The 23,724-nt window shown below is 41.8% G+C and overlaps 1 protein-coding gene across 1 annotated transcript in view; it reads right to left on the bottom strand.

Annotated features, from left to right (window-relative positions):
• The window catches only part of TMEM260 (transmembrane protein 260), a 298,899-nt gene that overhangs the window by 225,965 nt on the left and 49,210 nt on the right, over positions 1-23,724 (bottom strand). The window contains exons 3-4 of the mRNA XM_053697331.1: positions 3,879-3,910; positions 2,052-2,203 (exon numbers count right to left, since the gene is read on the bottom strand). Of these exons, the coding sequence (XP_053553306.1) occupies positions 2,052-2,203; positions 3,879-3,910 (184 nt within the window). The remainder of the gene's footprint in view (positions 1-2,051; positions 2,204-3,878; positions 3,911-23,724) is intronic.

Raw genomic sequence — 23,724 nt, forward strand, 5'->3', positions numbered from 1 at the left:
GTAGAAACTGCTCCCTCCACCTTAGGGACCGTCTGCCATAAGTCCCGTGTAGTGGCGTCTATTGGAAACATTTTTCTAAATATAGGAGGTGGGGAAAAAGGCACACCCGGTCTATCCCACTCCTTGCTAATAATTTCTGTAAGCCTATTAGGTATAGGAAAAACATCAGTACACACCGGCACCGCATAGTATTTATCCAGCCTACACAATTTCTCTGGTACTGTGTTACAGTCATTCAGAGCAGCTAATACCTCCCCAAGCAACACACGGAGGTTCTCAAGCTTAAATTTAAAATTAGAAATCTCTGAATCAGGTTTCCCCGAATCAGAGATGTCACCCACAGACTGAAGCTCTCCGTCCTCATGATCTGCATATTGTGACGCAGTATCAGACATGGCCCTTACAGCATCTGCGCGCTCTGTATTTCTCCTAACCCCAGAGCAATCGCGCTTGCCTCTTAATTCAGGCAACCTGGATAATACCTCTGACAGGGTATTATTCATGATTGCAGCCATGACCTGCAAGGTAATCGCTATGGGCGTCCCTGATGTAATTGGCGCCATATTAGCGTGCATCCCCTGAGCGGGAGGCGAAGGGTCTGACACGTGGGGAGAGTTAGTCTGCATAACTTCCCCCTCGTCAGAATCTTCTGGTGATATTTCTTTTATAGTTAAAGACTGATCTTTACTGTTTAAGGTGAAATCAATACATTTAGTACACATTCTCCTATGGGGCTTCACCATGGCTTTCAAACATAATGAACAAGTAGTTTCCTCTGTGTCAGACATGTTTAAACAGACTAGCAATGAGAATAACGAAATTTTTACAGTGTATGTAACAAGTTAGCAGAGCATTGCACCCACTTGCAAATGGAGGGATTAACCCCTTAATACCAAAAACGGAATAATAAATGACAAAAACGTTTTTTCAAACAGTCACAACAACTGCCACAGCTCTACTGTGGCTTTTTACCTCCCTCAAAAACGACTTTGAAGCCTTTTGAGCCCTCCAGAGATGTCCTGGATCATGCAGAGGGAAGCTGAATGTCTCTGTCAGTATTTTTAACTGCACAGAAAAGCACTAAAAAAGGCCCCTCCCACTCATATTACAACAGTGGAAAGCCTAAGGAAACTGTTACTAGGCAAAATTCAAGCCAGCCATGTGGAAAAAAACTAGGCCCCAATAAGTTTTATCACCAAATACATATAAAAACGATTAAACATGCCAGCAAACGTTTTATATTAAATTTTTATAAGTGTATGTATCTCTATTAATAAGCCTGATACCAGTCGCTATCACTGCATTTAAGGCTTTACTTACATTAGTTCGGTATCAGCAGCATTTTCTAGCAAATTCCATCCCTAGAAAAATATTAACTGCACATACCTTATTGCAGGAAAACCTGCACGCCATTCCCTCTCTGAAGTTACCTCACTCCTCAGAATATGTGAGAACAGCCATGGATCTTAGTTACTTCAGCTAAGATCATAGAAAACGCAGGCAGATTCTTCTTCTAAATACTGCCTGAGATAAACAGTACACTCTGGCACCATTTAAAAATAACAAACTTTTGATTGAAGAATAAACCAAGTATAAAACACCACACTCCTCTTACGACCTCCATCTTTGTTGAGGCTTGCAAGAGAATGACTGGATATGACAGTTAGGGGAGGAGCTATATAGCAGCTCTGCTGTGGGTGATCCTCTTGCAACTTCCTGTTGGGAAGGAGAATATCCCACAAGTAATGGATGATCCATGGACCGGATACACTTAACAAGAGAAATTAGTAGTTTGACACTCATCAAGCCCTGTATTACATACCAAAAATAGATTTTAATAATTAAAAAAAAAAATACAAAAAAACACGCTCTTCAGTATAACTCTTGAAATCGAGTCTTCTTCGTTTAATTGAAATTTAAAATAAATAAATTACTTACATTCCTTGTTTTAAAGTGCCTGTGACTGAAAGAAATATAACTTACAAAAGAACCACGTTAATTATACTTTTTCCATTAACCCAGACAATAAAACTGACATCATGGTAAATTACCTGGATGTTGTATAACAAAGAAGAGAGGCTGCCACTGCACCAAAGAAACCACTGAGAAGGTTGACACGATAAGCAACAGAGCCGACTGGCACCACTACGATCGCCAGTTTTGCCAGCAGAGTAAACAAAGGGTAACCAGGAGGGTGTGCAACCTATAGGGAACAAACCATAAAGTAACAAAAATCACATAATAAAGTAGAAATTGACAAAATCTGGGAGCCAGAAACTGCAAAAAGGTTTTCTCTGACTCAGTAATATATATTTTTTAGATTACTCTGTACATACCTACAGTATATACAAAAACTCTAGCTTCTAAAATAATGTGTAGCTGGAACCTCAGTTTTTACCACTTAAAATTTCCATGCATTATAAGAGAGGAGGATTGAGGGAAAATTAGGGGAAAAAATAAATGTTATATATATATATATTTATACTGATATATTAATCAAGGAATTTCTATCAATGCAGGGCAGCAGTAAGTAAACTTACTATATTATTTTTTACAAGTTTCTATTCAGATTTTATTTTTTCACATAATATTAAAACATAACATTTTAAAAGGGTCGGGTTTTTGTACCTGGGCCACTGGGTTGTACCTATCCCCTTGGCCAAAAACTGCCAGTTCTTCCTTGCCAGGTACAGATTATTTCCCTGCAGCCCTAAGATTTTTGTAGTGAATCTAATTTGAGTATTTAATTTACTAATAATAAGAAACGAAATTAAGACTTAAAGGGAAATATCTTCTATATGGAAAAAGTATCTAAACATTTGTTTTGCATGAAATATTAAAAAAATATATATTTTTTTCATTTTTTAAAATTTAAATTCATTCATTTCTGTATCAGTTGTGTTCTTTCTCCTTATGCTCACTGTGTATTACTTTTAGCTAAATAGAAATATCTTTAATTTTGACATTTCAGATTTTATCAGGCAAAAATAAAATAAAATGCTTAAATTCTGCTTTCGTATAAATGCTAGAACATTTTTGATGACAGTGAAAATATATATATTTTTTTATTTATTATTATCCCCCCACAGAAGTGCCCTCTCACCTATAAAGTAAAGTAATCTACCAGGGAGCCGGCAATTTTCACCCAACAAAATCAAAAGGCATGCACAATGGATTTACCAAATTCCCACAAACTTTTTATTTGTGCAGTGGGGATAGCTGAGGAAGGGGAGTTATCACACTGTACATAAAAATAAAGGTTTGTGAGAATTTGGAAAATCCAGTGAGTGCATGCCTTTTGCTTTAATTTTTATATATATATATATATATATATATATATTTATTATCTGTTATTTGTAGAGCGCCAACAGATTCCGCAGCGCTGAGATATATATATATATATATATATATATATATTATACATACACACACACACATAAGCTATTTTTTTTTAGCTTTTTGTGCTTTTATTCCACTATTATTGATTAGTCCAATGAAGGACCACACTGTCTTCAGATTAGTGCCACGCTTACGGTATTTAAATTTTTACCTAAAGGGATCATGACACCATAATTAAGTTTATTAAATAATAAAACTTATTAAAACTGTTAACCCGATTTATTTCATTCTCCCCAGCTTATACACATTTTTGGGTTGATAATAAGCCATCCCACTGTATATACAGTAAAAAGCTTGCTTTATAATTTTGTTTAATTGGATTTAAAACTTAAAGTAAATTGTCGCATACTGTACTTATAAGTTAGTAAAATTGTGGTTTGAAAATAAATTAATCTACTTTGCTCCATGCTTAATTAAACTTGCCTAATTCCTAAAACTGTTAATGAGAGCATTGATTAAACAATAAAATGACTACTTACTCCAAGCTCGTATGCGGCTGTGATCAGCTCCCCTGTGAAAAAATAATGTAAAACCAATAATTACTATTAGAAAATGACACTCCTACAAAGTTTTCCAAATTCAAAGGCTTGCCGTGGGATTTTGCATTAATTTGAGTTGATAAAAATAAATCTAGAGAGATTTAACAGCATGAAAATTTCTACTAACGTCCTCCCACTGCAGATCTTGCTCAACTGAAAATATTTAGCAAACTAGGATATTACAAATATATACACACACACACACATAAATATGTCTATATATACAGGGGGGTTTAGCTTTTTTTTTAAAAAAAAATATTTTTTTAATTTATAGTACATCAACAAAAAACAGATAAGAAAAATAAAAGGAAAAATATAAAATTAGGTAGAATATAGTAGGGAAAAAAGATAGACAAGAGAGAAGGGAAGAATAAGAAAGGAAAAGACAAATATAAATTTGTTAAAAGGGACATAAACGTTATCGGTATGATGTGGCCTTAAAAAGGTACACGTTGCTCAAAAAGTAAAAAAAAAAAATTGCTTTATTCAGTATCTTCCATTTTTTAAAAACACAGAGAGCTTATTACTATTTTTATTATTATACTTTATTTATAAAGCACCAACATATTCCGCAGTGCTCTCCATGGGTACAATTCATATAAGTAAAACAATGATACAAAACTTGTAAGAGACAATACAAAATTTGACTAACAGTGGCGGAATGGAGAGCCCTGTACCAGTGGGAACTTACAATCTAGTGCTGCAATATATTTTAAAACATTCTCTATTATATGGAACAGTGAGAAACTTTGAGTATCATATCGGTTTAAAGAAAAACTAAACCCTAAAAAGATCTACTATGCAAATGAAACAGCAATATTTGACATGATAGAAATATATTTTCAATGAAAAAAAGCTAAAAAGGGACAGTGTACATAAAAATTGTTATTGTTTAAAAAAAGATAGATAATACATTTATTACCCATTTCCCAGTTTAGCATAACCAACACGGTTATATAAATATACAGTTTACCTCTATGGTTAATTATAGCTAAGTCCCTGGAGACTGCACCTTATCTCAGTGCTATTTACAAACGTGCATTTTCGACAATTAGTGTTGGTTCTTGTATAACCATTATCATTCTCCACGGGAGTGAGCACAATGTTATCTATGTCACACATGAACTAGCACTGTCTGTTGTGTAAGATTTAAAAAGCTAATAAAAAAGCACTGAGATAAGGGGCAGTCTGCAGGGGATTAGAAACAGGCTACCTTAGAGGTTATAAAGTATATTAATATAACCATGTTGGTTGTGCAAAGCTGGGGAATGGGTAGTAAAGGCGTTATATATCTTTTTAAACAAAAAATCATCAAGTAGACTGTCCCTTTTCATTTAAAGCAGTTTATTTTGAATTATACAACTACTGACTCATCTTTCTTGCACGTCGCCTTCACTGGCTTCCTCTTGCCTCCAGGATTAAACACAAAATTCTCACTCTGACACACAAAGCCCTCAATTGCATTGCTCCCCCCTACATCTCAGACCTTATCTCCAGATACTCTCCCTCCCTCCCGTCCCCTTCGCTCCACTCATGATCTCCTCCTCTCTTGTTACCTCCTCACATTCTGGTCTACAAGATTTCTCCAGACTGGCTCCCATTTTATGGAACTCTCTGCCTCGCTCCACAAGAATCTCCCCTAATTTTAAAAGCTTCAAGTGCTCCCTGAAGACTCTACTATTCAGGGACGCTTACAACCTACACTAACCTTCCTATGTCCATTGCTATCCCCTAAAACCCCATAGCATGTAAGCCTATGAGCCCAGCTGTTTGTAGTTCACCTTCATAAGAGCCGACTACAACAGTGCAACTCTCGGCAGGACCATCTCTCCCCATTTAATCCCTGTAATAGTTTTTACATACCACCTATGTCCATAGCACTGCAGAACCTGTTGGCGCTCTACAAATACCCAATAATAATAATAAAAATAACAACTCACTAAAAGGGACAAAAGCCAAAATGAAATGTTTGCGATTCAGATACAGCATGAAATGTGATTTGTTCTCTTGGTATCCTTCATTAAAAAACATTGACTTTTAAGTCCTTTAAAGGGACAGTAAACACAATGTAATTACCAGGTATTTCTGTTGTGTTGCTAAAGAATTACATATTAGCCAAGTCTAAACATTTTTAAAACAAATTAAAATCTTGTTTTTTTCAATTAAAAAAAAAAAATCAAAAGAAGCATATTTTGAAACATGAAGATCAGATTAAATAAGTAATGTTAATATGGTAAAAATGTTTGTTTCACCTTTTTTGTAATATAATTTAAGTTTAAACCAATAGTTGGAATTGCCAGATTTTGGGACAGTATGGTGGATTAAAGGGATATTAAACAGTACTCCTTCAGTAAAAACAAATATGTTAAATCAAAGTAAACCTAAAAAGAGTTTTTTTGCATAATGAGCTCTTACAAATTCTCAGTGTAGCCACTGCCCCAGTGTGACATGGGAGCTGACCTGTTTGAAAATTAAGTTATATTGTGACTGATCTAAGCATGAGCAAGTTGGATTCCCTCTTATTTGGTCTATTCACTTAAAGGGACAGTCTAGTCAAAATTAAACTTTCATGGGGCATGCAATTTTAAACAACTTTCCCATTTACTTTTACCATCAAATGTGCATTGTGCTCTTTGTATTCTTTGTTGAAAGCTAAACTTAGGTAGGCTCATATGCTAATTTCTAAGCCCTTGAAGGCCGCCTCTTATCTCAGTGCATTTTGACAGTTTTTCACAGCTATACAGTGCGAGTTCATGTGTGCCATATAGAAAACATTGTGCTCACTCCTGTGGAGTTATTTATGACTTAGCAATGATTGGCTAAAATGTAAGTCTGTCAAAAGAACTAAAATAAGGGTGCAGTCTGCAGAGGCTTAGATACAAGGTAATCACAGAGGTACAAATAACATAATTTATGCTTACCTGATAAATTCCTTTCTTCTGTTGTGTGATCAGTCCACGGGTCATCATTACTTCTGGGATATAACTCCTCCCCAACAGGAAATGCAAGAGGATTCACCCAGCAGAGCTGCATATAGCTCCTCCCCTCTACGTCAGTCCCAGTCATTCGACCAAGAATCAACGAGAAAGGAGTAACCAAGGGTGAAGTGGTGACTGGAGTATAATTTAAAAAATATTTACCTGCCTTAAAACAGGGCGGGCCGTGGACTGATCACACAACAGAAGAAAGGAATTTATCAGGTAAGCATAAATTATGTTTTCTTCTGTTATGTGTGATCAGTCCACGGGTCATCATTACTTCTGGGATACCAATACCAAAGCAAAAGTACACGGATGACGGGAGGGATAGGCAGGCTCATTATACAGAAGGAACCACTGCCTGAAGAACCTTTCTCCCAAAAATAGCCTCCGAAGAAGCAAAAGTGTCAAATTTGTAAAATTTGGAAAAAGTATGAAGCGAAGACCAAGTTGCAGCCTTGCAAATCTGTTCAACAGAGGCCTCATTCTTAAAGGCCCAAGTGGAAGCCACAGCTCTAGTGGAATGAGCTGTAATTCTTTCAGGAGGCTGCTGACCAGCAGTCTCATAGGCTAAACGTATTATGCTACGAAGCCAAAAAGAGAGAGAGGTAGCAGAAGCTTTTTGACCTCTCCTCTGTCCAGAATAAACGACAAACAGGGAAGAAGTTTGGCGAAAATCTTTAGTTGCCTGCAAGTAGAACTTGAGGGCACGAACTACATCCAGATTGTGTAGAAGACGTTCCTTCTTTGAAGAAGGATTTGGACACAAGGATGGAACAACAATCTCTTGATTGATATTCCTGTTAGTGACTACCTTAGGTAAGAACCCAGGTTTAGTACGCAGAACTACCTTGTCTGAGTGAAAAATCAGATAAGGAGAATCACAATGTAAGGCTGATAACTCAGAGACTCTTCGAGCCGAGGAAATAGCCATTAAAAACAGAACTTTCCAAGATAACAATTTTATATCAATGGAATGAAGGGGTTCAAACGGAACACCTTGTAAAACGTTAAGAACTAAGTTTAAACTCCATGGCGGAGCAACAGCTTTAAACACAGGCTTGATCCTAGCTAAAGCCTGACAAAAAGCCTGGACGTCTGGATTTTCTGACAGACGCCTGTGTAACAAGATGGACAGAGCTGAAATCTGTCCCTTTAATGAACTAGCTGATAAACCCTTTTCTAAACCTTCTTGTAGAAAAGACAATATCCTAGCGATCCTAACCTTACTCCAGGAGTAACCTTTGGATTCGCACCAGTATAGGTATTTACGCCATATTTTATGGTAAATCCTTCTGGTAACAGGCTTCCTAGCCTGTATCAGGGTATCAATAACCGACTCAGAAAAACCACGTTTTGATAAAATCAAGCGTTCAATTTCCAAGCAGTCAGCTTCAGAGAAGTTAGATTTTGATGTTTGAATGGACCCTGTATCAGAAGGTCCTGTCTTAGAGGTAGAGACCAAGGCGGACAGGATGACATGTCCACTAGATCTGCATACCAAGTCCTGCGTGGCCATGCAGGCGCTATTAGAATCACTGATGCTCTCTCCTGTTTGATTTTGGCAATCAATCGAGGAAGCAGCGGGAAGGGTGGAAACACATAAGCCATCCCGAAGTTCCAAGGTGCTGTCAAAGCATCTATCAGAACCGCTCCCGGATCCCTGGATCTGGACCCGTAGTGAGGAAGTTTGGCGTTCTGGCGAGACGCCATGAGATCTATCTCTGGTTTGCCCCAACGTCGAAGTATTTGGGCAAAGACCTCCGGATGAAGTTCCCACTCCCCCGGATGAAAAGTCTGGCGACTCAAGAAATCCGCCTCCCAGTTCTCCACTCCCGGGATGTGGATTGCTGACAGGTGGCAAGAGTGAGACTCTGCCCAGCGAATTATCTTTGATACTTCCATCATTGCTAGGGAGCTTCTTGTCCCTCCCTGATGGTTGATGTAAGCTACAGTCGTGATGTTGTCCGACTGAAACCTGATGAACCCCCGAGTTGTTAATTGGGGCCAAGCCAGAAGGGCATTGAGAACTGCTCTCAATTCCAGAATGTTTATTGGAAGGAGACTCTCCTCCTGATTCCATAGTCCCTGAGCCTTCAGAGAATTCCAGACAGCGCCCCAACCTAGTAGGCTGGCGTCTGTTGTTACAATTGTCCAGTCTGGCCTGCTGAATGGCATCCCCCTGGACAGGTGTGGCCGATAAAGCCACCATAGAAGAGAATTTCTGGTCTCTTGATTCAGATTCAGAGTAGGGGACAAATCTGAGTAATCCCCATTCCACTGACTTAGCATGCACAATTGCAGCGGTCTGAGGTGTAGGCGTGCAAAAGGTACTATGTCCATTGCCGCTACCATTAAGCCGATCACCTCCATGCATTGAGCTACTGACGGGTGTTGAATGGAATGAAGGACACGGCATGCATTTTGAAGCTTTGTTAACCTGTCTTCTGTCAGGTAAATCTTCATTTCTACAGAATCTATAAGAGTCCCCAAGAATGGAACTCTTGTGAGAGGAAAAAGAGAACTCTTCTTTTCGTTCACTTTCCATCCATGCGACCTTAGAAATGCCAGAACTAACTCTGTATGAGACTTGGCAGTCTGAAAGCTTGAAGCTTGTATTAGAATGTCGTCTAGGTACGGAGCTACCGAAATCCCTCGCGGTCTTAGTACCGCCAGAAGGGCACCCAGAACCTTTGTGAAGATTCTTGGAGCCGTAGCCAATCCGAATGGAAGAGCTACAAACTGGTAGTGCCTGTCTAAGAAGGCAAACCTTAGATACCGGTGATGATCTTTGTGGATCGGTATGTGAAGGTAAGCATCTTTTAAATCCACTGTGGTCATGTACTGACCCTTTTGGATCATGGGTAAGATTGTCCGAATAGTTTCCATTTTGAAGGATGGAACTCTTAGGAATTTGTTTAGAATCTTTAAATCTAAGATTGGCCTGAAAGTTCCCTCTTTTTTGGGAACCACAAACAGGTTTGAGTAGAACCCTTGTCCTTGTTCCGACCGCGGAACCGGATGGATCACTCCCATTAATAACAGATCTTGTACACAGCGTAGAAACGCCTCTTTCTTTATCTGGTTTGTTGACAACCTTGACAGATGAAATCTCCCTCCTGGGGGAGATAATTTGAAGTCTAGAAGGTATCCCTGAGATATGATCTCTAGTGCCCAGGGATCCTGAACATCTCTTGCCCAGGCCTGGGCGAAGAGAGAAAGTCTGCCCCCCACTAGATCCGGTCCCGGATCGGGGGCTTTCGATTCATGCTGTCTTTGGGGCAGCAGCAGGTTTCCTGGCCTGCTTGCTCTTGTTCCAGGACTGGTTAGGCTTCCAGCCTTGCCTGTAACGAGCAACAGCTCCCTCCTGTTTTGGTGCAGTGGAGGTTGATGCTGCTCCTGTTTTGAAATTCCGAAAGGGACGAAAATTAGACTGTCTAGCCTTAGCTTTGGCTTTGTCTTGAGGTAGGGCGTGGCCCTTACCTCCTGTAATGTCAGCGATAATTTCTTTCAAACCGGGCCCAAATAAAGACTGCCCCTTGAAAGGTATATTAAGTAATTTGGACTTAGAAGTAACATCGGCTGACCAGGATTTTAGCCACAGCGCCCTACGTGCCTGTATGGCGAATCCTGAGTTCTTAGCCGTAAGTTTGGTTAAATGTACTACGGCCTCCGAAATGAAAGAATTAGCTAGTTTAAGGACTCTAAGCCTGTCCGTAATGTCGTCTAGCGTAGATGAACTAAGGTTCTCTTCCAGAGACTCAATCCAAAATGCTGCCGCAGCCGTAATCGGCGCGATACATGCAAGGGGTTGCAATATAAAACCTTGTTGAACAAACATTTTCTTAAGGTAACCCTCTAATTTTTTATCCATTGGATCTGAAAAAGCACAGCTATCCTCCACCGGGATAGTGGTACGCTTAGCTAAAGTAGAAACTGCTCCCTCCACCTTAGGGACCGTTTGCCATAAGTCCCGAGTGGTGGCGTCTATTGGAAACATCTTTCTAAATATTGGAGGGGGTGAGAACGGCACACCGGGTCTATCCCACTCCTTAGTAACAATTTCAGTTAGTCTCTTAGGTATAGGAAAAACGTCAGTACTCGCCGGTACCGCAAAGTATTTATCCAACCTACACAGTTTCTCTGGTATTGCAACGGTGTTACAATCATTAAGAGCTGCTAAGACCTCCCCTAGTAATACACGGAGGTTTTCCAATTTAAATTTAAAATTTGAAATATCTGAATCCAATCTGTTTGGATCAGAACCGTCACCCACAGAATGAAGCTCTCCGTCCTCATGCTCTGCGAGCTGTGACGCAGTATCAGACATGGCCCTAGTATTGTCAGCGCACTCTGTTCTCACCCCAGAGTGATCACGCTTGCCTCTTAGTTCTGGTAATTTAGACAAAACTTCAGTCATAACAGTAGCCATATCTTGTAATGTTATCTGTAATGGCCGCCCAGATGTACTAGGCGCCATAATATCACGCACCTCCCGGGCGGGAGATGCAGGTACTGCCGCGTGAGGCGAGTTAGTCGGCATAACTCTCCCCTCGCTGTTTGGTGAAATTTGTTCACATTGTACAGATTGACTTTTATTTAAAGTAGCATCAATACAGTTAGTACATAAATTTCTATTGGGCTCCACCTTGGCATTGGAACAAATGACACAGATATCTTCCTCTGAGTCAGACATGTTTAACACACTAGCAAAAAAACTTACAACTTGGTTATAATCTTTTTTAGCAAAAACGTACTGTGCCTCAAAGAGGTACTAAACGATTAAATGACAGTTGAAATAATGAACTGAAAAACAGTTATAGCATCAAACTTTAAAACAACACAACTTTTAGCAAAGGTTTGTTCCCATTAGTAAAATAACAATAATTAAATTTGACATAAAAAAATACAAAGCAACGATTTTATTCACAGTCACTATAAGAATTCTCACAGCTCTGCTGAGAGAATTTACCTCCCTTCAAAGAAGTTTGAAGACCCCTGAGATCTGTCAGAGATGAACCGGATCATGCAGAAAATATAAAAGTAACTGACTGGAATTTTTTGATGCGTAGCAAAGAGCGCCAAAAACGGCCCCTCCCTCTCCCACACAGCAGTGAAGAGAAACGAAACTGTCACAAATAAAAGCAAAAAAGGCTGCCAAGTGGAAAATAATGCCCAAATATTTATTCACACAGTACCTCAGCAATGTAAACGATTCTACATTCCAGCAAAAACGTTTAACATGATAAATAGTTATTAAAAGGATTAGTGACCTTTAACAGAGTAGTTCCGGTGAAATACCATCCCCAGAATACTGAAGTGTATACATACATGTCATTTTAACGGTATGGCAGGATTTTCTCATCAATTCCATTCAGAAAATAAAAACTGCTACATACCTCAATGCAGATTCATCTGCCCGCTGTCCCCTGATCTGAAGCCTTTACCTCCCTCAGATGGCCGAGAACAGCAATATGATCTTAACAACTCCGGTTAAAATCATAGTAAAAAACTCTGGCAGATTCTTCCTCAAACTCTGCCAGAGAAGTAATAACACGCTCCGGTGCTATTGTAAAATAACAAACTTTTGATTGAAGTCATAAAAACTAAGTATAATCACCATAGTCCTCTCACACATCCTATCTAGTCGTTGGGTGCAAGAGAATGACTGGGACTGACGTAGAGGGGAGGAGCTATATGCAGCTCTGCTGGGTGAATCCTCTTGCATTTCCTGTTGGGGAGGAGTTATATCCCAGAAGTAATGATGACCCGTGGACTGATCACACATAACAGAAGAAATATATATATATATATATATATATATATATTAATAAAACAGTGTTGGTTATGCAAAACTGGAGAATGGGTAATAAAAACAGAATTTATGCTTACCTGATAAATTACTTTCTCCAACGGTGTGTCCGGTCCACGGCGTCATCTATAACTTGTGGGAATATTCTCTTCCCCAACAGGAAATGGCAAAGAGCACAGCAAAAGCTGTCCATATAGTCCCTCCCAGGCTCCGCCCCCCCAGTCATTCGACCGACGGTTAGGAGAAAAAAAGGAGAAACTATAGGGTGCCGTGGTGACTGTAGTGTATAGAGAAAGAAATTTTTCAAACCTGATTAAAAAAGCAGGGCGGGCCGTGGACCGGACACACCGTTGGAGAAAGTTATTTATAAGGTAAGCATAAATTCTGTTTTCTCCAACATTGGTGTGTCCGGTCCACGGCGTCATCCATAACTTGTGGGAACCAATACCAAAGCTTTAGGACACGGATGAAGGGAAGGAGCAAATCAGGTTACCTAAACAGAAGGCACCACAGCTTGCAAAACCTTTCTCCCAAAAATAGCCTCCGAAGAAGCAAAAGTATCAAATTTGTAGAATTTGGCAAAAGTGTGCAGAGAAGACCAAGTCGCTGCCTTACATATCTGATCAACAGAAGCCTCGTTCTTGAAGGCAAATGTGGAAGCCACAGCCCTAGTAGAGTGAGCTGTGATTCGTTCAGGAGGCTGCCGTCCGGCAGTCTCATAAGCCAATCGGATGATGCTTTTCAGCCAGAAAGAAAGAGGTAGCAGTAGCTTTTTGTCCTCTCCTCTTACCAGAATAAACTACAAACAAAGAAGAAGTTTGTCTGAAATCCTTTGTTGCTTCTAAATAGAACTTTAAAGCACGGACTACATCTAAATTGTGTAACAAACGTTCCTTCTTTGAAACTGGATTCGGACACAAAGAAGGAACAACTATTTCCTGGTTAATGTTCTTGTTGGAAACAACTTTTGGAAGAAAACCAGGCTTGGTACGCAAAACAACCTTATCTGAATGGAACACCAGATAGGGTGGGTCACACTGCAAAGCAGATAATTCAGAAACTCTTCTAGCAGAAGAAATAGCAACCAAAAACAAAACTTTCCAAGATAGTAACTTGATATCTATGGAATGTAAGGGTTCAAACGGAACCCCTTGAAGAACTGAAAGAACTAAATTTAGACTCCAGGGAGGAGTCAAGGGTCTGTAAACAGGCTTGATTCTAACCAAAGCCTGTACAAAAGCTTGTACATCTGGCACAGCTGCCAGTCGTTTGTGTAACAAGACAGATAAAGCAGAAATCGTTCCTTTTAGAGAACTCGCTGACAATCCCTTATCCAAACCTTCTTGGAGAAAGGAGAGGATCCTAGGAATTTTAGTCTTACTCCAGGAGAATCCCTTGGATTCACACCAACAGATATATCTTTTCCATATTTTATGGTAAATCTTTCTAGTCACAGGTTTTCTGGCTTGGACTAGAGTATCTATCACTGAATCTGAAAACCCACGCTTGGATAAAATCAAACGTTCAATTTCCAAGCAGTCAGCTGCAGAGAAACTAGATTTGGATGTTTGAATGGACCTTGTACTAGAAGATCCTGTCTCAAAGGTAGCTTCCATGGTGGAGCTGATGACATATTCACCAGGTCTGCATACCAAGTCCTGCGCGGCCACGCAGGAGCTATCAGAATCACCGAGGCCTTCTCCTGTTTGATCCTGGCTACAAGCCTGGGAAGGAGAGGGAACGGTGGAAACGCATAAGCTAGGTTGAACGACCAAGGCGCCACTAATGCATCCACTAGAGCCGCCTTGGGATCCCTGGATCTGGACCCGTAGCAAGGAACCTTGAAGTTCTGACGAGACGCCATCAGATCCATGTCTGGAATGCCCCATAATTGAGTTAACTGGGCAAACACCTCCGGGTGGAGTTCCCACTCCCCCGAATGGAAGGTCTGACGACTCAGATAATCCGCCTCCCAGTTGTCTACTCCTGGAATGTGGATTGCAGATAGGTGGCAGGAGTGATCCTCCGCCCATTTGATGATTTTGGACACCTCTCTCATCGCCAAGGAACTCCTTGTTCCCCCCTGATGGTTGATGTAAGCTACAGTCGTCATGTTGTCTGACTGGAATCTTATGAATCCGGCCTTCGCTAATTGAGGCCAAGCCCGGAGAGCATTGAATATCGCTCTCAGTTCCAGGATGTTTATCGGGAGAAGAGACTTCCCGAGACCATAGACCCTGAGCTTTCAGGGAATCCCAGACCGCGCCCCAGCCTAATAGACTGGCGTCGGTCGTGACAATGACCCACTCTGGTCTGCGGAAACTCATTCCCTGGGACAGGTGATCCTGGGTCAACCACCAACGGAGTGAGTCTCTGGTCATCTGGTCTACTTGAATCATTGGAGACAAGTCTGTATAGTCCCCATTCCACTGCTTGAGCATGCACAGTTGTAATGGTCTTAGATGAATTCGAGCAAAAGGAACTATTTCCATTGCTGCAACCATCAACCCTACTACTTCCATGCACTGAGCTATGGAAGGCTGCAGAATAGAGTGAAGAACTTGACAAGCGTTTAGAAGCTTTGACTTTCTCACTTCTGTCAGGAAGATCTTAATTTCTAAAGAATCTATTATTGTTCCCAAAAAGGGAACTCTTGTCGACGGACACAGGGAACTCTTTTCTACGTTCACCTTCCACCCGTAAGATCTGAGAAAGGCTAGAACAATGTCTGTATGAGCCTTTGCTTTGGAAAGAGACGACGCTTGGATTAGAATGTCGTCCAGATAAGGTGCCACTGCAATACCCCTTGGTCTTAGGACCGCTAGAAGGGACCCGAGCACCTTTGTGAAAATCCTTGGAGCAGTGGCTAGCCCGAATGGGAGAGCCACAAACTGGTAATGTTTGTCCAGAAAGGCGAACCTTAGGAACTGATGATGATCTTTGTGGATAGGAATATGTAGGTACGCATCCTTTAAATCCACGGTAGTCATAAATTGACCCTCCTGGATTGTAGGTAAAATTGTTCGAATGGTTTCCATTTTGAACGATGGAACTCTGAGAAATTTGTTTAGAATTTTTAAATCCAGAATTGGTCTGAAAGTTCCCTCTTTTTTGGGAACTAAAAACAGATTTGAGTAAAACCCCTGACCTTGTTCCACAGTTGGAACTGGGTGTATCACTCCCATCTTTAAGAGGTCTTCTACACAATGTAAGAATGCCTGTCTCTTTATTTGGTTTGAAGATAAGTGAGACACGTGGAACCTTCCCCTTGGGGGTAGTTCCTTGAATTCTAGAAGATAACCCTGAGAGACTATTTCTAGTGCCCAGGGATCCTGAACATCTCTTGCCCAAGCCTGAGCAAAGAGAGTCTGCCCCCTACTAGATCTGGTCCCGGATCGGGGGCTACCCCTTCATGCTGTTTTGGTAGCAGCAGCAGGCTTCTTGGCCTGTTTACCCTTGTTCCAGCCTTGCATTGGTTTCCAAGCTGGTTTAGTCTGGGAAGCGTTACCCTCTTGTCTAGAGGCTGCAGAGTTGGAAGCCGGTCCGTTCCTGAAATTGCGAAAGGAACGAAAAACAGAATTTATGTTTACCTGATAAATTACTTTCTCCAACGGTGTGTCCGGTCCACGGCGTCATCCTTACTTGTGGGATATTCTCTTCCCCAACAGGAAATGGCAAAGAGCCCAGCAAAGCTGGTCACATGATCCCTCCTAGGCTCCGCCTACCCCAGTCATTCGACCGACGTTAAGGAGGAATATTTGCATAGGAGAAACCATATGGTACCGTGGTGACTGTAGTTAAAGAAAATAAATTATCAGACCTGATTAAAAAACCAGGGCGGGCCGTGGACCGGACACACCGTTGGAGAAAGTAATTTATCAGGTAAACATAAATTCTGTTTTCTCCAACATAGGTGTGTCCGGTCCACGGCGTCATCCTTACTTGTGGGAACCAATACCAAAGCTTTAGGACACGGATGAAGGGAGGGAGCAAATCAGGTCACCTAAATGGAAGGCACCACGGCTTGCAAAACCTTTCTCCCAAAAATAGCCTCAGAAGAAGCAAAAGTATCAAACTTGTAAAATTTGGTAAAAGTGTGCAGTGAAGACCAAGTCGCTGCCCTACATATCTGATCAACAGAAGCCTCGTTCTTGAAGGCCCATGTGGAAGCCACAGCCCTAGTGGAATGAGCTGTGATTCTTTCGGGAGGCTGCCCTCCGGCAGTCTCGTAAGCCAATCTGATGATGCTTTTAATCCAAAAAGAGAGAGAGGTAGAAGTTGCTTTTTGACCTCTCCTTTTACCGGAATAAACAACAAACAAGGAAGATGTTTGTCTAAAATCCTTTGTAGCATCTAAATAGAATTTTAGAGCGCGAACAACATCCAAATTGTGCAACAAACGTTCCTTCTTTGAAACTGGTTTCGGACACAGAGAAGGTACGATAATCTCCTGGTTAATGTTTTTGTTAGAAACAACTTTTGGAAGAAAACCAGGTTTAGTACGTAAAACCACCTTATCTGCATGGAACACCAGATAAGGAGGAGAACACTGCAGAGCAGATAATTCTGAAACTCTTCTGGCAGAAGAAATTGCAACTAAAAACAAAACTTTCCAAGATAATAATTTAATATCAACGGAATGCAAGGGTTCAAACGGAACCCCCTGAAGAACTGAAAGAACTAAATTGAGACTCCAAGGAGGAGTCAAAGGTTTGTAAACAGGCTTAATTCTAACCAGAGCCTGAACAAAAGCTTGAACATCTGGCACAGCAGCCAGTTTTTTGTGAAGTAACACCGACAAGGCAGAAATCTGTCCCTTCAGGGAACTTGCAGATAATCCTTTTTCCAATCCTTCTTGAAGGAAGGATAGGATCCTAGGAATCTTAACCTTGTCCCAAGGGAATCCTTTAGATTCACACCAACAGATATATTTTTTCCAAATTTTGTGGTAAATCTTTCTAGTTACAGGCTTTCTGGCCTGAACAAGAGTATCGATAACAGAATCTGAGAACCCTCGCTTCGATAAAATCAAGCGTTCAATCTCCAAGCAGTCAGCTGGAGTGAAACCAGATTTGGATGTTCGAACGGACCCTGAACAAGAAGGTCTCGTCTCAAAGGTAGCTTCCAAGGTGGAGCCGATGACATATTCACCAGATCTGCATACCAAGTCCTGCGTGGCCACGCAGGAGCTATCAAGATCACCGACGCCCTCTCCTGATTGATCCTGGCTACCAGCCTGGGGATGAGAGGAAAGGGCGGGAACACATAAGCTAGTTTGAAGGTCCAAGGTGCTACTAGTGCATCCACTAGAGCCGCCTTGGGATCCCTGGATCTGGACCCGTAGCAAGGAACTTTGAAGTTCTGACGAGAGGCCATCAGATCCATGTCTGGAATGCCCCACAGCTGAGTGACTTGGGCAAAGATTTCCGGATGGAGTTCCCACTCCCCCGGATGCAATGTCTGACGACTCAGAAAATCCGCTTCCCAATTTTCCACTCCTGGGATGTGGATAGCAGACAGGTGGCAGGAGTGAGACTCCGCCCATAGAATGATTTTGGTCACTTCTTCCATCGCTAGGGAACTCCTTGTTCCCCCCTGATGGTTGATGTACGCAACAGTTGTCATGTTGTCTGATTGAAACCGTATGAACTTGGCCCTCGCTAGCTGAGGCCAAGCCTTGAGAGCATTGAATATCGCTCTCAGTTCCAGAATATTTATCGGTAGAAGAGATTCTTCCCGAGACCAAAGACCCTGAGCTTTCAGGGATCCCCAGACCGCGCCCCAGCCCACCAGACTGGCGTCGGTCGTGACAATGACCCACTCTGGTCTGCGGAATGTCATCCCTTGTGACAGGTTGTCCAGGGACAGCCACCAACGGAGTGAGTCTCTGGTCCTCTGATTTACTTGTATCTTCGGAGACAAGTCTGTATAGTCCCCATTCCACTGACTGAGCATGCACAGTTGTAATGGTCTTAGATGAATGCGCGCAAAAGGAACTATGTCCATTGCCGCTACCATCAACCCGATCACTTCCATGCACTGAGCTATGGAAGGAAGAGGAACGGAATGAAGTATCCGACAAGAGTCTAGAAGTTTTGTTTTTCTGGCCTCTGTTAGAAAAATCCTCATTTCTAAGGAGTCTATAATTGTTCCCAAGAAGGGAACCCTTGTTGACGGGGATAGAGAACTCTTTTCCACGTTCACTTTCCATCCGTGAGATCTGAGAAAGGCCAGGACGATGTCCGTGTGAGCCTTTGCTTGAGGAAGGGACGACGCTTGAATCAAAATGTCGTCCAAGTAAGGTACTACAGCAATGCCCCTTGGTCTTAGCACAGCTAGAAGGGACCCTAGTACCTTTGTGAAAATCCTTGGAGCAGTGGCTAATCCGAAAGGAAGCGCCACGAACTGGTAATGTTTGTCCAGGAATGCGAACCTTAGGAACCGATGATGTTCCTTGTGGATAGGAATATGTAGATACGCATCCTTTAAATCCACCGTGGTCATGAATTGACCTTCCTGGATGGAAGGAAGAATAGTTCTAATGGTTTCCATCTTGAACGATGGAACCTTGAGAAACTTGTTTAAGATCTTGAGATCTAAGATTGGTCTGAACGTTCCCTCTTTTTTGGGAACTATGAACAGATTGGAGTAGAACCCCATCCCTTGTTCTCTTAATGGAACAGGATGAATCACTCCCATTTTTAACAGGTCTTCTACACAATGTAAGAATGCCTGTCTTTTTATGTGGTCTGAAGACAACTGAGACCTGTGGAACCTCCCCCTTGGGGGAAGTCCCTTGAATTCCAGAAGATAACCTTGGGAGACTATTTCTAGCGCCCAAGGATCCAGAACATCTCTTGCCCAAGCCTGAGCGAAGAGAGAGAGTCTGCCCCCCACCAGATCCGGTCCCGGATCGGGGGCCAACATTTCATGCAGTCTTGGTAGCAGTGGCAGGTTTCTTGGCCTGCTTTCCTTTGTTCCAGCCTTGCATTGGTCTCCAAGCTGGCTTGGCTTGAGAAGTATTACCCTCTTGCTTAGAGGACGTAGCACCTTGGGCTGGTCCGTTTCTACGAAAGGGACGAAAATTAGGTTTATTTTTTGCCTTGAAAGGCCGATCCTGAGGAAGGGCGTGGCCCTTACCCCCAGTGATATCAGAGATAATCTCTTTCAAGTCAGGGCCAAACAGCGTTTTCCCCTTGAAAGGAATGTTAAGTAGCTTGTTCTTGGAAGACGCATCAGCCGACCAAGATTTCAACCAAAGCGCTCTGCGCGCCACAATAGCAAACCCAGAATTCTTAGCCGCTAACCTAGCCAATTGCAAAGTGGCGTCGAGGGTGAAAGAATTAGCCAATTTGAGAGCATTGATTCTGTCCATAATCTCCTCATAAGGAGGAGAATCACTATCGACCGCCTTTATCAGCTCATCGAACCAGAAACATGCGGCTGTAGCGACAGGGACAATGCATGAAATTGGTTGTAGAAGGTAACCCTGCTGAACAAACATCTTTTTAAGCAAACCTTCTAATTTTTTATCCATAGGATCTTTGAAAGCACAACTATCCTCTATGGGTATAGTAGTGCGTTTGTTTAAAGTGGAAACCGCTCCCTCGACCTTGGGGACTGTCTGCCATAAGTCCTTTCTGGGGTCGACCATAGGAAACAATTTTTTAAATATGGGGGGAGGGACGAAAGGAATACCTGGCCTCTCCCATTCTTTATTAACAATGTCCGCCACCCGCTTGGGTATAGGAAAAGCTTCTGGGAGCCCCGGCACCTCTAGGAACTTGTCCATTTTACATAGTTTCTCTGGGATGACCAACTTGTCACAATCATCCAGAGTGGATAATACCTCCTTAAGCAGAATGCGGAGATGTTCCAACTTAAATTTAAATGCAATCACATCAGGTTCAGCCTGTTGAGAAATGTTCCCTGAATCAGTAATTTCTCCCTCAGACAAAACCTCCCTGGCCCCATCAGACTGGGTTAGGGGCCCTTCAGAGATATTAATATCAGCGTCGTCATGCTCTTCAGTATCTAAAACAGAGCAGCCGCGCTTACGCTGACAAGTGTTTATTTTGGCTAAAATGTTTTTGACAGAATTATCCATTACAGCCGTTAATTGTTGCATAGTAAGGAGTATTGGCGCGCTAGATGTACTAGGGGCCCCCTGAGTGGGCAAGACTCGTGTAGACGAAGGAGGGAATGATGCAGTACCATGCTTACTCCCCTCACTTGAGGAATCATCTTGGGCATCATTGTCATTATCACATAAATCACATTTATTTAAATGAATAGGAATTCTGGCTTCCCCACATTCAGAACACAGTCTATCTGGTAGTTCAGACATGTTAAACAGGCATAAACTTGATAACAAAGTACAAAAACGTTTTAAAATAAAACCGTTACTGTCACTTTAAATTTTAAACTGAACACACTTTATTACTGCAATTGCGAAAAAACATGAAGGAATTGTTCAAAATTTATCAAATTTTCACCACAGTGTCTTAAAGCCTTAAAAGTATTGCACACCAAATTTGGAAGCTTTAACCCTTAAAATAACGGAACCGGAGCCGTTTTAAACTTTAACCCCTTTACAGTCCCTGGTATCTGCTTTGCTGAGACCCAACCAAGCCCAAAGGGGAATACGATACCAAATGACGCCTTCAGAAAGTCTTTTCTAAGTATCAGAGCTCCTCTCACATGCGACTGCATGCCATGCCTCTCAAAAACAAGTGCGCCACACCGGCGCGAAAATGAGGCTCTGCTTATGCTTTGGGAAAGCCCCTAAGGAATAAGGTGTCTAATACAGTGCCTGCCGATATTATTATATCAAAATACCCAGATAAAATGATTCCTCAAGGCTAAATATGTGTTAATAATGAATCGATTTAGCCCAGAAAAAGTCTACAGTCTTAATAAGCCCTTGTGAAGCCCTTATTTACGATCGTAATAAACATGGCTTACCGGATCCCATAGGGAAAATGACAGCTTCCAGCATTACATCGTCTTGTTAGAATGTGTCATACCTCAAGCAGCAAGAGACTGCACACTGTTCCCCCAACTGAAGTTAATTGCTCTCAACAGTCCTGTGTGGAACAGCCATGGATTTTAGTTACGGTTGCTAAAATCATTTTCCTCATACAAACAGAAATCTTCATCTCTTTTCTGTTTCTGAGTAAATAGTACATACCAGCACTATTTCAAAATAACAAACTCTTGATTGAATAATAAAAACTACAGTTAAACACTAAAAAACTCTAAGCCATCTCCGTGGAGATGTTGCCTGTACAACGGCAAAGAGAATGACTGGGGTAGGCGGAGCCTAGGAGGGATCATGTGACCAGCTTTGCTGGGCTCTTTGCCATTTCCTGTTGGGGAAGAGAATATCCCACAAGTAAGGATGACGCCGTGGACCGGACACACCTATGTTGGAGAAATTGGACTTATTCTTAGCCTTGAAAGGTCTATCTTGTGGGAGGGCATGGCCCTTTCCCCCAGTGATGTCTGAAATAATTTCTTTCAATTCTGGCCCAAAAAGGGTCTTACCCTTGAAAGGGATATTAAGCAATTTTGTCTTGGAAGATACATCCGCCGACCAAGACTTTAGCCAGAGCGCTCTGCGCGCCACAATTGCAATCCCTGAATTTTTCGCCGCTAACCTCGCTAACTGAAAAGCGGCATCTAAAATAAAGGAATTAGCTAACTTAAGTGCGTGAATTCTGTCCATGACTTCCTCATACGGAGTCTCTCTATTGAGCGACTTTTCCAGTTCCTCGAACCAGAACCACGCCGCTGTAGTGACAGGAATAATGCATGAAATAGGTTGAAGGAGGTAACCTTGCTGTACAAAAATCTTTTTAAGCAAACCCTCCAATTTTTTATCCATAGGATCTTTGAAAGCACAGTTGTCCTCAATAGGAATGGTCGTGCGCTTGGCTAGTGTAGAAACCGCCCCCTCGACCTTAGGGACTGTTCGCCATAAGTCCTTCCTGGGGTCGACCATAGGGAACAATTTCTTAAATATAGGAGGAGGGACAAAAGGTATGCCTGGCTTCTCCCACTCCTTATTTACTATGTCCGCCACCTGTTTAGGTATTGGAAAAGCATCAGGGTGCACCGGGACCTCTAGGAACTTGTCCATCTTGCACAATTTTTCTGGGATGACCAGATTGTCACAATCATCCAGAGTAGATAGCACCTCCTTAAGTAATGCGCGGAGATGCTCTAATTTAAATTTAAATGTCACAACATCAGGTTCTGCCTGCTGAGAAATTCTACCTGTATCAGAAATTTCCCCATCTGACAAACCCTCCCTCACTGCCACTTCAGATTGGTGTGAGGGTATGACAGAAAAATTATCATCAGCGCCCTCCTGCTCTACAGTGTTTAAAACAGAGCAATCGCGCTTTCTCTGAAATGCTGGCATTTGGATAAAATATTAGCTATGGAGTTAATTATTACTGCCGTCAATTGTTGCATAGTAACAAGCATTGGCGCGCTAGAAGTACTAGGGGTCGCCTGCGCGGGCATAACTGGTGTAGACACAGAAGGAGATGATGTAGAACTATGTATACTTCCTTCATCTGAGGAATCATCCTGGGCAACCTTACTATTTGTGACAGTACTGTCCTTACTTTGTTTGGACGCTATGGCACAATTATCACACATATTTGAAGGGGGAACCACATTGGCTTCCATACATACAGAACATGATCTATCTGAAGGTACAGACATGTTAAACAGGCTTAAACTGGTTAATAAAGCACAAAAACCGTTTTAAAACAAAACCGTTACTGTCTCTTTAAATGTTAAACAGGGCACACTTTATTACTGAATATGTGAAAAACTATGAAGGAATTATCCAATCTTTACCAAATTTTCACCACAGTGTCTTAATGCATTCAAAGTATTGCACTCCCAATCCCAATTTTCAAGCTGTTAACCCTTAAAATGTGGAAACCGGAGCCGTTTGCAATTTTAACCCCCCTACAGTCCC

Source organism: Bombina bombina, chromosome 1, assembly GCF_027579735.1.
Source record: "Bombina bombina isolate aBomBom1 chromosome 1, aBomBom1.pri, whole genome shotgun sequence".
NCBI classification, from domain to species: domain Eukaryota; kingdom Metazoa; phylum Chordata; class Amphibia; order Anura; family Bombinatoridae; genus Bombina; species Bombina bombina.